The sequence below is a fragment of the Coturnix japonica genome, chromosome 2 (genome assembly GCF_054131305.1).
Source record: "Coturnix japonica strain WE chromosome 2, WE-NBRP24, whole genome shotgun sequence".
Lineage (NCBI taxonomy): Eukaryota > Metazoa > Chordata > Aves > Galliformes > Phasianidae > Coturnix > Coturnix japonica.
In genome coordinates, this window is record NC_140664.1 from 120,626,068 (window position 1) to 120,641,958 (window position 15,891).

The following is a 15,891-nucleotide window of genomic DNA, read 5'->3' on the forward strand; positions in this document are numbered from 1 at the left end:
AAAATCTTTACAGAAGGAAATCTTTAAAATGATCTTTAAAAGATCTTTACAGACCTTTCCAAAAAAAGATAATAGGTCATCATGTGACAGTGTTTTGAATCTGGTTTCAATTTTAGGTTAACTTTCTGTGTCAGTTATCTGCTCCAAATTACATGCTTATTGGGTTTTCTCTATGCTGGCCTGCACCAGATACAAGAAGACATTGCACCAATGTGAAATCTGTTATATGAGAATCTCTCAATACAAGTTTTCTTCTGGAAGTATAAACACTTGAAGGGAAATGGAGCACAGAAGCAGGCAGCCAACTGAGCTTCCCTTTCCTTGCCCGCTGGCAGTGTTGGGCCTGGTACACCCCAGGGTAGGGTTGGCCCTTTGGGCTGCCAGGGCACACTGCTGCCTCATGTTCAGCTTGCTGTCAGCCAGAACCCCAGGATCCCTTTTTGAGGGGCCTCTCGGTCTCCATTCTGTACATATATGCAGCATTGCTCCATTGCTCTGTCCCAGCTGCAGAATGCAGCACTTGCTTAAACTTCATGATTGACCAGCCCTCTAATTTCTTAAGATCTCTCTACAAGGCCTCTTTTCTCTCAATGAAATCAATAGCTCCTCCCAGTTTTAGTGTCATACACTTAGTATACCTTCAAGTCCTGCATCCAAATCATTGATGAAAACACTGAAGACAATTGGGCCTAAAACAGAACCCTGCAGAACCCCACTAGTAACTGGCTTCTAGCCTGATGTAATCCCATTAGTATAAACCTTACAGTACAACCCCTCAGCCAATTGTTCTCTCATCACATCATGTCCTTATTGAGATGTATGCTCAATAAAGGACAGGATATTGTGAGAAACAGTTTCAAATACTTTGATGAAATCCAAAAAGATTACATTAGCTTCCCTTGGTAGTTAGGTAAGGATTTACAGCATAATGTGAGATACAAGAGATTAGAAAAGGGATTTAGTGATCTTTTTCTAACCACAATTTTTTTGCAGTACTGATGCTATATCATTGTTAAATGATGGAAGCTCTAGAGAAATAAGCTAACTAGATGTACATTACGGTATTGCACAAAGAATGTCAACACACAAGTTAAAACCTAGAAATATTCCCATTTATTGCTGTGGATTGTAGTCTATACAGATATCTCAGGATGGTCAGTCATCATCAGGCACTACTTTTATTTGCTAACCTTTGGCATTTTTCTTGACTTACGGTGGCAAATTACATTTTCTAATGTAATCCTCACTCTGATAAGTCTTTGTATTCCAAAATATTTTTAGTGCCATTATTTGTTTAAAATATTTCCAATTTCTTGGTTATGATTTTCAATGAAGTACAGCCAACTAATGCTGGTGAATACTTCACCAATAAGCATTTCACAGTACAACAAATTGTCCATTCCACTCAGTTTAGAATCTGAATGTGCATTCAAGAATCAGAATTCTGCCTGAGAAAATTTCTGCTGACCAGAACTATTTCAAAGCCATTTCTGAATCGTACCTGTAATTCATCTTGCTGTTCTGCAATTACTGAAACGAGGAAGAATACACTAGAATACTTGCCTAGTTACTAACAAGACATATATTGTCAACTGCCCTTGATCACTTCAGAAGTTACCCTATCAATGTGTACGAATATCTGAAAAGTGGGTGCAAAGAGGATGGGGCCAGGCTCCTTTCAGTGGTGCCCACTGGCAGGACAAGAGGCAACAGGCACAGACCAGAACACAGGAAGATCCCCCTGAACCCCAGGAGCATGTTGTGCTGTGTGGGTGCCAGAGAACTGGCACAGTTGCCCAGGGGCTGTGTCTGCGGTCTCCTTTGGAGATATTCAGAAGCTGCCTGGACATGGCCCAGGCACCTGATCTGGGTGGCCCTGCTGCAGCAGCATCTGGGCCAGCTGTACTTAAAGGTCTCTGCCAACATCAGTCACACTGTGATTCAGTGATTCTGTTACTATAGTAAAATCCCATTTTCCTTGCAGGTTATATTACTCTTGGGATTAGAAGAAGGGGCAGGAAACAAAACATTACATCACTCCATTTGCATTACTCAGTTTCATTCTCACTGGATGCTCAAGAATGGATTCACCTTCAAGTGTTACTGTCACCTGGAACATTTGGCACCATATGTGATGAGGTAAGAAGGCGTTTTGGGAAGGTTTAAGGGACATAATTAGGCAGAGTTGCAAATAAGTGACCAATCAGACTTATTTTCACATGTGATTACTTGTTAAATATTCCCCTTAGGAAAGGGTGGCAGAGTCCAAAGTGCATACAGTTTACTCCCAGTGTAGATGAGGCAACGAGAGAGAGGCAAAAAAAAAAAAAAACCCAAACCAAAAACAACACTAGAAAGCTGTTCATCATCTCCTCTGTTTTGCATAAGAACAAAGTCCACCCATGCTGCTTGTCCTAGTCATATTAATCTGTTGGTTTTTGAATGATCTTTCAGAGAACTAGAAGCAAACTGAGAGTGACTTGCACGGTGAGTAAATGCACTTCTTTGTAAACCTGAGATATTTAACTCAATAACATCTAAAACTCCAGATGGCTTCATTCTTTACTAAACAAACATATACTTTCTCATTTAGTTTAATTCACACTGAATTACAGAGAATATGCTTCTAGCGTTCAAATGAGATTAAATGAAAGCTCCACAGCTATTAAGTAGGTGAAATAAAAATGTAGGCATTTGTAAGCAAACTCAGAACATCTCTGCTTCTTTCAACAGGTCTCTGCTTTGCTAGGATCCACTTGCAAAGTGTGACATTAATAATTTTATTGATTTTAGTAAGTATATTTTTCTGTCAGACAAGTGGTCATTGAGATTTCTGTCCTTTGCTTAATAATTGTATGCTTTTCAGTATTATTTTACAGAGAACTACCCTAAGTAAATTTAAAATGCATTCTGAAGATGAAAAGCAGAAGCGTACTGTCGATGGAAATACATACGAGATTGCTACCTACAACCAGGATCAAGATCCAGAAGACAAAAAGTAAATATTCTTAAACACTGTAAACATGTTCTTTATGGAAGCATATAAAATTACATTATCTTAGTTTGTATTTTATTGAATTTCATATTTTAATTGATTTTAATGAGATAGCCTAAGAGCAGAAAGCACAGCTTATGATTAGCAACCGCTGGTGTATTCGTTTGGTGCAGAAGGATGAAGGAAGCTCTTTTTCTTTTAAACACAAATTGTCCACAGGATTGACAACCATTTACTGAAAAGCAATTCCAAAATAAGAGTGATGTCAGAACAGGCATTTGAATGTGATACCATCAGATTAAAAATATGCTAAAATTTAAAGTACTTTTAATTAATTCTATTCCCCCTGCATGAGAAAATCTATAAGTCCTCTTCCTTTTTGCTGTTTTGAAATCCATATAATGCTTCAGTTCACAGATTCCCTGATTGGACAGGAGAACCATGATCCTTTCTTGGGGTCGTTGTAGCCATGAGAAGGGAGAACTGTGAAGGCTTTGGTTTGAATTTATAGTAGTCAGGAGCTGATGCTATTTACACACCTGGAGGTTTAAATACATGCGTCCAAGAATTCTTAATAGATCTCATTTGTTTTTCACAAGTTTCCCATAAAATTATTTCATAATTATATTTTAACTGAGTAGCATTAATATATTGCATGATTATTTTTGTGAAATATTCTTGAGTTTTAAATACACTAAGACTATCATATCTCTTAAGGAAGGGAAAGAAGAAGAAAGGGGAAAAGCCTAAAATGGTCAGCCCGTTAGCACTGGTAAGATTTATGCTATACATATATACGTGTACATATTTTTACAAGCATAAAGTTTAATGTTTTAAACGCTTAAAATATTGTTAAGAGTACTACATATATGATCTTGTCTCTACTAAATACTATGATACTATAGAATACTGAATAGACAGTGGCAACCAAGCAGTTATTTTGGTAGAAGTAGTTGTATTAAAGAAGATGGGAGGGACTTTTCTCTGCTATCCAGAGGAACCTGGACAGGCTTGATACATGGGCCCGTGCAAACCTCATGAAGTTCAGCAAGGCCAGTGCAGGGTCCTGCATCTGGGCTGGGCAACCTCAAGCACAGGTACAGGTTGGGTGGAGAATGGCTTGAGAGCAGCTCTAAGGAGAAGTGCTGTTTGATGAGAGATGCAACATGAGCTGGGAATGTGCGCTTGTAGCCCAGAGTGCCTGTATCCTGGGTTACATCAAGGGAAGTGTGACCAGCAGGTTGAGGGAGGTGATTCTTACCCTCTACTCTGCTCTCATGAGACCCAACCTGGAGTACTGTGTTCAGTTTTGGGGCCCCCAACACAAGAAGAACATGGGGCTGTTGGAGAGGGTCCAGAGGAAGGCCATGAAGATGGTGCCTTCCCTATGAGGACAGGCTGAGAAAGCTGAACTCTTCAGCCTGGAGAAGAGAAGGCTCCAAGGAGCCCTGATAGAGGCCTTCCAGTGGGCTGAAGGACTCCTCTAGGAAAGCTGGGGAGGAACTTTTCATAAGGGCAGGTAACGACAGGATGAAGGAAAATGGCTGTAAACTGGAAGAGGGCAAATTTAGACTAGATGTTAGGAAGAAATTCTTTACTGTGGGGGTGGTGAGACACTGGAACAGGTTGCTCAGCAAGGTTATGGGTGCCCCCACCCTGGAAGTATTCAGTGCCAGGCTGGATGGGGCTATGAGCAGCCTGGTCTAGAGGGAGGTGACCCTGACTGTAGCAGGAAGGTTGGAACTGGATGGTCTTAAAGGTCCCTTTCAACCCAAACCATTCATCATTCTATAAAAGAAGAGCCATTGAGTTAAGTAGCAAGAGGTATTTAGGAATTCAGTCAGCTTTCGTAATATGTATGGTACAGTAGGAATAATTTTTCTAACTCTGTAATAATGAATTTATGATAAAAATAAATTCAGAAAGAAAATAAATAAAAATAAATAAAATGCTGCCATAATTATCACAATGCTATTAAAACTTCCTGTATCCTGAATTTCAAATGACAAAATGCAAGAGAACAAATGGCATTGCTTTTATGTGGCCTCTCTGCCCTTTGTTGATATTTTGGTATACTGATAAATAGTACAGACCTCTGGATTGGGAAGTTCATTATATAGAAGTTCTTATATTAGAATAATTTATTTCTGTAAATGTAAGCAGTTTTATAAATTTAATTGAAAAGTGGATAAAGTTGTAGCTCTGTGATAACAAGGTATACTGTTCATAGCTTTTTCTTGACTTGCATGATTTTGTAGACATAACATTGTGTTAACATTCTAGTACCTCTGTGAAAATGAATTTCTCTTCTTGTTCACAGTTTCGATACTCCAGCTGCACAGATAAATTATTAATGATATTTGGCTCTCTCTTGGCGATAGCCCATGGAAGCAGTCTCCCTATAGCAATGATAATTTTTGGTGATATGACTGATAGCTTTGTTGCATCTAGTGAAACAAATTTTACAGGTAAAAATATGTCCTCTGCAGAGAATGACTCATATTTAGTAAGCAGATGGAGAAAATTGAGCATCTTGACTTATTTTATTGATGTCAGCAACACCAGCTTGCTAACATACCGTGTTGTAAATCAGTAACCGTTCTGTTTGATCCAAGAAAAAACATACTATCATAAATGAAAGTACTCTTTTTTTTCCCCAATTTGCTCAGTAACCTTCTTTGCTAAATCAGAAGTTCAAAATCAGACAGAGTTGTAGGTGTGTACTGAACAATACCAACATAAGGAGTGATATTGCCACGTTAGTATCTACCCACTCTTAGACTGGATTTGGTTGTCCTCTGAAATCAAATGTTAGATGTTAAACTTGTGAACAGTCTTGTTGCCTGGAATATTGCATTAAAAAATATTAACAATTTAAATATATCTCTGTGGTGATACAGAATAATCACATGTGACTATCTTCTGTCCTGCATTGATTTTTATTACTGTTCTGTAAGACAGAAATATGGCATGCTGCCTTTTGTTTTTTGGAATTATACAAATACCATCTGTTTTCAGAAAGAAAAAAAAAACAACCAAAAACAAAAAAAAAACTAAGCAAGAAGGTAATGAATATTGCTGAAAATCATGTGGGGACATGAATTTGTTTAAACTTGTTCTATCAAAATTATTTACTCTTTTTTTCTTTCTAAGGAAACCTTTCTGGACTGAATTCCTCTTTAGAGATGCTTAACAAGCTGGAGGAAGATATGACAACGTAAGTAGAAATTGTCGTTTCCTCTTTTTTTCTTTTTTTCTTTTTTCTTTTTTTTATGTAGGTACACATTTCTTGCTAAGACGTTCTCCCATTGCATACTCGAAACAGCATAAAGGCAATGGTTGTTTGGAATAATGTATGCAACTAAAGATTTGCATGTGAGATTACTGAAGACACTGGGAGATTTTGTGAACATCCACAACCACTACCCAAAAATTCTCTGTGATCTTTTACTTTCCTCCATCCCATTCTCTTTTCAGTGGTGCTCTGTGTTTTGATGCTTTATAATTTTCTTTCTCTTTCCTGCCTCTGAATTTATAGGCAGTGTTTTTTATGCTGAAAAATTAACTGGTTGTCATCCATCAGTTCCTTCAGCTGTGTTGATACTGTTAAAAAGCAGAATTAAAATTGCCAGATAGTTTCCTGCCAAAGCACCAAGTTCAGCTAAAATATCTGTTCTGCAGAAGATAGAGGCTTGGATTAAATGCAACTTTAAACCTAGCATTTGAGAGATGCAAACAACAGAAGATAATACTCAGTAAGCACTTCTGCTGCAAAAGAGTAATATTAAAGATTCATAGAGAAACTGGAAAACAAGCAGAAACATCAGCTGCTAATAGGTGCATTTTGTTCAAGGTCCTTACTAAGTGTTGTTAGAGGACTTGATTCATGAAGGATGTCTAAAGTTTATATGTATTTTCTTGTACCACTTCAGCTTCTCTATTTGTGATTGACATTTGCTCCTCATTAAATAATGAAAAACATCTGTGGTTTCAGGAAGTCTAATGTAGCCTTCAAGGCAATTGTTTTTTTCCAGAGAAAAAATCTTAATCTCTGAACTCATATCATGTCTCACTTAAAAGGAATAGGAACCCTCCCTTCATCTTCAGCAAGCTATTATCTAGGAGTCAAAACAGAATAAAGAACAGAGTACAGGAAAGCAGAAAAAAAGACAAAAAGAAAGTGTAAATGTGAGTATAGAGTTCAGTAACTCAATGTTGAGAACTACCTGTTCTCATGGCCCTAAGAGATGGTCTGTATGAGGGAATTACCTGTTTGCATCCTGCATGTCAGTTTGTCTTTTGAACAGTAAGTCTGAAAGCAGGTATGAGTGCTCTCAGAGCAGCCTGGACTTCTCTTCAGAAAGTAATTGTGGAACAAGGGCTCACAGAATCACAGAATTGTAAGGGTTGGAAGGGACCTCTGGAGATCATCCAGCTCAATCATCTGCTAAAGCAGTTTCCCTACAGCAGGTCACATAGGAAAGTGACCAGGTAGGTTTTGGGTATCCCCAGAGAAGGACATCCCACAATCTCTGTGGACAGCCTGTTGTAGTGCTCTATCACTCTTACAATGAAAATTTTTCCTCATGGGCCCCTTATGCCCATTGCCCCTTTGGTGGTGGTTTACACCACCAAAAGAGTCTGTTCCCATCCACTTGACTCCTGCCCTTTAGGTATCTGTAATTACTGATAAGATTCCCCTTCAGTTTTCTCCATGCTCATGTCCCTTAGCATCAGGGAGATGCTCCCAATCATCTTCACAGCCCTCTGCTGGAATCTCTCTAAAAGTTTCCTTGAAATATGGAGCCCAGAACTGGATACAGTACTCCAGGAGTGGCCTCACCAGGGCACAGTAGAGGGGGAGGATCCCCTCCCTTGTGCTACTGGCTGGCCATGCTCTTTTTGGTATCTCTGCATCCCAGGATAAAATTGGCTGCCTTGGCCACAGGGACACATTGTTGGCTCATGACCAGCCCGTTGTCCACCATTACACCCAGGTTCATCTCCACAGATCTCCTCTCCAGCAAGCCAGTCCCTAATCTGTACTGGTGCATGCAGTTATTCCTCCCTCAGTGTAGGACTCTGCACTTGCCCTTGTATAGCTTTATAACAGCGTAGGTATAAGTTCACTTTTCTGATGATCACAAACTTTCTGAATAGAGCTTTGAATTATGTTCATTAGTTTGAAGAAGAAGCTGTTTGTACCCACCTCCCATTTCTCTAAGTATGCCTGCCAGCCGGTAAAGTAACAGTAAACACTGTTTACATGAACAAAGTTCATACACAGGTGTATTGAACTGTGTGTGCATATTTGGTTATGGTTTTTACTCAGATAATAGTTCACTGATCTCTCAAAAGAAAATGAACAGTCAGTGTACAATGCAGTGAGCACATACTGTATAGCGCATTTCAGCAGTGGAGTTACAGAATGTATTTCATTAGTGTGAAAGTTGTAAAGATATCAATCCCTTTTCTAACAGTTTATCATGAAACAAAGTCTAAGCATAAAACCATCTTGTGATGTGATATAACATCATAAAGTAAATGTCTGAAGTAATTACTGCTGAGTTTTCCTGCAGTATCCTTGATATCATTAAATAGATAGTTTCTATGAAGATCAAGGTCAATATTCAACTAATCAACCTTCAAAGGGGTTAGATATTAACCCATTTTACTAATCAGTTTAGATACAGTTCATTTAATGATGAATGTAGTTCCAAAGTCCCTGACTAAAACGTATATTTCAGCCACTGGAAATGTTGGACTAAAATTTGAAGTTTCAGTTATAAATTCTTGTTCTTCTCTGAGCAGAGCATTCACACAGAGTTCTGCTACTATCTCCTGCCAAGTTTCATGCTACTGTTCTAGAGAATCAGTATGGCTGACTTACTATTTGTGAGTGTAATCCCAAAGGCTTTAAAGCCTTTTTCCCCCCTCATTGTTCTCTTTTATGTAGATGTAGTTTTTTATAAATATATGTCATATACAACATGAATATTTAGCAGTTATGTTAAGGTGTTCAGGAATCAGTTCAGTCAGATTCATCTACATTCATTTATATTCAATTACATCATCCTGCCAAAAAGGACTTGAGGTACAGGTGGGTGGCAGCTGGACATGAGCTAGCAATGTGCCCTTGCAGCCCAGAAAGCCAACCATACCCTGGGTTGCATCAAAAGAAGCACGACCAGCAGGCCAGGGAGGTGATCCTGCCCTCTGCTCTTCACTGTGAGACCTCATCTGGGGAAATTTATATTGGATATAATGGAGAAGATTATTACAATATGAGACAGGTTGCTAGAGAGGTAATGCCCCATCCCTGGTGACATTCAATGTCAGGCTGGATGGGGCTCTGAGCACCTGATCTGGCTGTGGGTGTCCATGTTCACTGCAGAGGTGTTGAAGCAGATGACCTTTGAAGGTCCCTTCCAACTCAAATGATTCTATGATTTTGTGATTCCATGACTTTCCTGGTTTTGTTCTGGTTTAAGTACACCAGAAACTGGTTCTGAGACCAGTTCCGATTCAAATCCAATCCGATTTGATTCTGTTTGAATGATTGAAAACTGTGGATCAAAATCAACTTCAGCTTAACAACTACACTGGTTTGTTCTCATGTCCCTTAGTTTTCATGTAATACTTTGCTCATAGCAGAGAACTGAATTCACTTAGAAGTAAGACATCTGTTACAATGCTTTTAGTGGCTTTTACTTGGAATAGATGTATTTTCAAATGGGGAAAAATTTGTAGCATGCATGCATATATATACAATTATAGTTAAGCATGTTGTATTATATAAATGCATGAGAATATAACATACTGATTTATATAAATAGGCCTGTATGTATTAAATTAAAATGCTATGATGTTTATGGAATGTCATGACACGTTTAAGCAAAAAGTATGTTGTGCCTGAAATACGGTTCTAAATTTATCATCTGAGATTAGTTTTTATATACTATATTGCCAAGAAGAAAAGGTAATTCTTGTCTCATAGCAGCATGATTTCTTTTATTACATTCTGAAAAGCATTATTGATTATTACTCATAGAAATCTAGGAAGTTTTAAAGAAAAGTATAAACACATAAATTCTAGTTCAAGTCTAAAAAAGAAGCAGTGGTCACCAAGCTAAATACAGACTAGCAAGGTAATTCTTCTTTTCTTCTTGCAGATATGCATACTACTATTCTGCAATAGCAGCTGCTGTTCTTGTTGCTGCTTATATCCAGACCTCATTCTGGACACTGGCAGCAGGCCGACAAGTTAAAAAAATTAGAGAAAAATTTTTTCACGCCATTATGAGACAGGAAATTGGATGGTTTGATGTAAATGATGCAGGAGAACTTAATACTCGTCTCATAGAGTAAGTATACTGTATCTTCTGCAATGTTATTTTACCTTGATATGTATGTATGGCTTGTAATAATTTTCCATTTTTGTTTTTTTAAACTTATTTATTTGTGAATCTCATACAAGTTATCTCATGGAGATAGCTGCATAGTGTGAGATTAACATCATGAAAAAGGGTACAGAGTTCTGTGCACACTGGGAGCTGAGCAAGGTGATGACTGATCCCAATAGTGTGAACAGTTTAATTGCTTGACAAACTATTCCTCTCTCCTTGCTTACATGAATGGCTTCAGCTCTTCCTTCCAGATATCTCACAGTTTCTAAATAGATCCAAACTTTAGGATAAAAAAAGTGACAGTATCATTGCACTGTAAGCAATTTTCAGCCTTCTCAGAGGCAAACAGATTTACAGCATTACATTCATTACATTTATAGCATTACACTCATACATGGAGTAAGAAATTTCTTATGACCACGTTATATACTGTTCTGTCTTTAAGCAAACTGTTGGTAACTCACTGGACAATAAAGGCTTTTCTTGACACGGGTGCCCTTGTAACAAAACTGAAAACTTTTCTGTGGTTTATACATTTACCTTTGTGTCTGAATGTAATTTGTTTTTCAGTGATGTCAGCAAGATTAATGAAGGAATAGGTGATAAAATTGGCTTGCTTATTCAGTCGGAGACAACATTTTTAACAGGTTTTATTGTTGGTCTTATAAGAGGATGGAAATTAACCCTTGTAATACTTGCAGTTAGTCCTGTCCTAGGACTTTCAGCAGCCCTCTGGGCAAAGGTAGGTTGATTTACGTTCAGTGTTAGGTTTTTACACAGGATAGATAATTACATGAATCTTCATAGCTGTATTCCTACAGTTGGAATGTATTACTTACAACAATTACAATGTCTTTAGAGAACATCTATGAACATAAGACGGACTGTGTGTAAATGCCCTCAGGTAGTTTGAATTTTCTACTTCTGGTGGATTTGACAGACTGGCTTTAATTTGAAGCAGTTTATGTCAATGTAACATATTTTATACAGAGGAGACAACTTGTACCAGTTAAACACTTACCTCTTACTCTTAAAAATTCATTCCTTCTGTAAAATGGAATAACTGCACTTCCTGGATAATACTGAAATAAATTAGACCAAGCTGTGTTCGCTTAAATAACATGGGATTGGAATGCCCTCAGTTTGTATAGTACTTCCCTTAAATTTCAAAGATGATATAAGCTTTGTTTTTCTTGACTGAGTGTGTTGGGGAAGATGTCACAGTAAAGAGGCATTTGCCACATGTGTCTTCTGGCTGAGAGTATTTGCGGAGTATCGCCAAGTAATGTAAGTCTTCAGCCCTCTGGCTAAGGTAGCCAGTGATGAGAATGGGCTGAGGAAATTTGTGTGATAAGAACCTCACCAGCACAGCATAAGTACTTATTTACTCTCTTGTACTGGGTGAAAGCAGACTGGAAAATCCAGCCAATAGATGTTGAATTATCTGACTGAACTCATAATGTAATTAAAAATGTCGATATTGAACACTCCTGCACTTGTACCTAATATAATTAAAAGGCTTCACAGTGGATTTTATCAGTTAAGTGCCTGAGATCATTCTGCTTTTCTTAAGCCAGAATATTTGATCCTTTATTAGATTCTCACTGCATTCACCGACAAAGAGCAAGCTGCATATGCAAAAGCAGGAGCTGTTGCAGAGGAGGTTCTGGGTGCAGTCCGTACTGTAATAGCTTTTGGAGGACAAGAGAAGGAGATTAAAAGGTAAGAGCAGTGATTACTTTCATCAGCTATTGTGAAGCATTCCTTTCAGATAGCTTCTTTGGTAATCTGGTAACACTGTAGGAGTCTTTTAACCAATATTTCTGTTTCCACTGTACTGCAGAAAAACATTGTTATGATGTGTCTTAACCTCTTATCTTAAGCTTACACTGATAATCTCAAAACCTGTCACAAATGGTTCACAGAGTTCACTCAACTCTGGGTTATTTAAGGGACTCACATGCCCTTTCTGAGTGCAATTGAGTGCAATATCCTTTCTTTTTTTTTTTTTGTCTGCCAGATCAACTGATGTTGGCATTTTTTTAAATTACCTTAAGTTATCTCTATGCCTGACTACTAGGCTTGCCTTTGTACCTCCCTAGGGTTATATATTACACATTATATACCTTATGATGCCTACAATAATTCATACACAGTTTTGGGTGCTGTGTACCATGGTACAAGTTATTTCAAACTTCTGTGTTTTTTTTCAGATATCATAAAAATTTAGAAGATGCTAAACGCATTGGAATAAGAAAGGCTATTACATCTAATATTTCTATGGGTGCTGCTTTCTTACTGATATATGCATCATATGCACTGGCCTTCTGGTATGGAACTACCTTGATCTTAACTGATACTTACACTATTGGCAATGTTCTTACAGTAAGTATTTATCAGTAGCTTCTCAATACTATTCAGAAATATTACACTGAAGTGTATTTTGGGAACTTAATTGAATTTATTCAGAATGATGTTTCAAACTGGAAAAATAATTTCCTTTCTTCTTAACAAAAAATACACTCATGAATATGTTTACATGTTTTATCGATGGTATTTCAAAATCTACATCAAACCAAATAAAGCATAGATTATTTTCATTTGTTACATCTTCTCTGACTTCCATAAGTTCACTCAGATATAGAAACATTTCAATCAGAAACTGGAGTATGGTAGCCTTCCTGGTTGCTGTTTTCAGATTCGTGGCACTGAATATATTTTCAGGATACAGAAAGAAAGGTTTTTTGGAAGTGTGGTGTGATTTAAATAGATCTGTTTGTTGATGCTATTCTTGTATTTTGCTCCTTAAGCCTCTGGAACCTCTTCTCGATGTTCATAAAAAGCAAGGGGAAATGATGTAAGACTAGAATATATGTCACTATCTTACAACCAGAGGAAGAAAAACACAACTTGTCATAACTTAAGTTCATCTCTTGAAGCGGCAACCATTCTATTTTTCTATTATCTATCGAAGAAATGTGGCAAAAAATGCAATTTCTTCAACCATGAGGAAGCTCAGCCAGGACATCTCTGAAAAGCTACCTGCTTTTTTGTTTATTTGTTAGTTTGTTTTGCTTATGAATCACTCAGAATTGCAAATAAATAAATAAATAAATGCATCTGATACGAGACATTGGCTATTAGGAACTTGTGCCAAACAAAGCCAATTTTTCAGAAGGGTAGGCTGGCCTACAAAGTGTTTCGAGCGTATTCAGACAATTACCCGTGTCCCTTTTTGTAACTCCATGCAGTAATTAGTAGTGCTTTGTTGAAGTCTTTGCCAAAGAATGTTTGAAAGCTAAAAGTTTACATGCGTTCAAGAGATGGCAGTACAAAATATATGAAGTGAAATTCAGTGAAGATATTAAATATAGAAAACCAAACTGCCTTAGGAAATCCTCTGATCTGAATACGGTTAGAGTCTATCAGAACAGTGGGGAGAAGTAGAACAGCACCCTGCTTTGTTCTTACAGGCCTTATTTTGGGTATCACATCTGTGAATGGCCACTGGTGGGGAAAAATGATGGATGTGATGGATCTTTGGTTTAACATACTAACATGGGCATTGTTATGACCTCTCTTTCAAGTGTGTCATTTGAAACTAGCTAAAAGCTAGTACGTTTCTCCAATCAGATAATATACTTTTACTTCTCTGTTCTGTTTGCATGTTTGCTTTGTTTTCTTTTTCTTGGTTGCTTGCATTCACTCTCTTTAATTCCAACAGAATGAGTGTTTATTTGTTTGTGGTGGGAAAGGAGAAATAATCTCTATCACTATGAAAGAAGAACGTAATTTGCAGACCAGTTTTGTTCCATCAAAGCTGTATTTATCTTGAAGTAGAAATATACTCCTAGGAGTTTGGAACATCTTTTGCCAAATAACATGTTAGTGCAATAAATCCTGAAACATTAAGTTTACATGTATTGTATTTTTTTGCATAAATTTTGACAGTTTAATTCTCAGCCATCAGTTTGTTTGCGACATTCACATTGGACAGAATCGTAGTTTTTATCTGACTCTTAAAAACTCCTTTTCTTAATGTTATGCTCTATTTGAGAGACAGCCTTTCATTTACTTAATTTAATTTACTAAATTACTTAAACTGACCCAAAGTTATCTAATATAAAAAAATAAATGTAATTCTTTGCCTCCATAGGTCTTGCTATATGTCACCATAAACATTTCTTTCAGGTCTTTTTCTCTGTACTGATTGGAGCTTTCAGTATTGGACAGACTGCTCCAAGCATAGAAGCATTTGCTAATGCAAGAGGAGCAGCATATGCAATCTTTAATATCATAGACAATGTGAGTATCCCACCATTATTCTGAGACCTTTTTGTTGCTGCTGCATATTTAGTATTTTATTACAATAGTTAATTCCTAATTCTACCCAATTAAGACAGTGTGAAAATAATCATTTATTTCCTCAAGGTAGAAATATATGTATAAAAGCAGATAGGATGTAAAATGATTAGTCATTTCCACTTTGCCTTTTAGATTTCTTGTTTCAAAGACACAGCACTGGATCACAGGATCAGTTAGTGTTGTAGATACCCTGTAATGTTTTTATCAGGAAAGATATAACTATAGTGATAGATAGATGTTATTACAACCAGTGCAGGTATATAGGAGCATAGGCTTGAAGGACAATAGTGGCACCACCAGCAGCATGAGTGTCTGCAAATCTATAAAACTACCTGGTAACCTGGGTATGTGCTTTCAGAGTCTGAAATGAGGAATGCTGTGATTTTATGGGCTAAGTTGTGTAACATGCAATTACACTTCCTGAATTGTTGTTAAGACATGCTTTGCATTGTAGACCTACCCCTTGATAATAATAAAAACAGTGGCAATTAAGAACTTTGTTGAATGATTTCTTCTTAATAGTCAGTGGATCAATTCTTTCCCACAAACATGATGTCAGCAGAAAGAGCAAAGCTGTCAACGAACAGAGTATGAGCAGCTTGTTGGAGGTGATCTGTTTGGTTAATCAGACTGTGGAATGAGTCTCAAAGTACAGCTAGCAATGCGTACACTCTTAAAGACAATGTATTAAATTCACATAAAATGTTAAAAGGAAAAATTATGAAAAATATTTTTGCATTAACAACTCAGCACTGTAGTAGTGAGGCTGCCAGCAATGCAATCTACACACTTCACAAGTCTCCTCTAAATCAGTTTAAAATTCAATTTAGTATCTCTACAGAACAGTGATACATTCTAGGATGTCCCAGTGAACATAAAAAAAGCCATTAGGAAATAAGCTTTTCCTCTGCTTGTTTTATTTCTCACAGGAACCTCAAATTGACAGTTACTCAGATGCAGGCCACAAACCAGACCACATTAAAGGGAACTTGGAATTCCAGAATGTTTTCTTCAATTACCCATCCAGACCAGATGTTGAGGTACTGAAAATGAAACTTAAAATGTGGATAATATGCTAAGAAATAAAAAGTGAAATAAATATTTTTTTTTCTTGAAAATGCAACA

General features: G+C 37.2%; 1 protein-coding gene across 8 annotated transcripts in view; it reads left to right on the forward strand.

Moving 5' to 3' along the window:
- Positions 1-15,891, forward strand: part of LOC107309017 (ATP-dependent translocase ABCB1-like) — a 47,369-nt gene that overhangs the window by 14,407 nt on the left and 17,071 nt on the right. For 7 of the 8 annotated variants that reach the window (XM_085540643.1, XM_085540641.1, XM_085540640.1 and 4 more), the window contains 13 exons: positions 1,985-2,139; positions 2,455-2,487; positions 2,734-2,792; positions 2,867-2,998; positions 3,713-3,767; positions 5,316-5,463; positions 6,149-6,212; positions 10,168-10,359; positions 10,972-11,143; positions 11,999-12,123; positions 12,615-12,786; positions 14,593-14,706; positions 15,696-15,806. In XM_085540643.1, the coding sequence (XP_085396769.1) occupies positions 2,904-2,998; positions 3,713-3,767; positions 5,316-5,463; positions 6,149-6,212; positions 10,168-10,359; positions 10,972-11,143; positions 11,999-12,123; positions 12,615-12,786; positions 14,593-14,706; positions 15,696-15,806 (1,248 nt within the window). In that variant the 5' untranslated portion in view covers positions 1,985-2,139; positions 2,455-2,487; positions 2,734-2,792; positions 2,867-2,903. The remainder of the gene's footprint in view (positions 1-1,984; positions 2,140-2,454; positions 2,488-2,733; positions 2,793-2,866; positions 2,999-3,712; positions 3,768-5,315; positions 5,464-6,148; positions 6,213-10,167; positions 10,360-10,971; positions 11,144-11,998; positions 12,124-12,614; positions 12,787-14,592; positions 14,707-15,695; positions 15,807-15,891) is intronic. The other variant, XM_085540644.1, reaches the window with a different exon arrangement.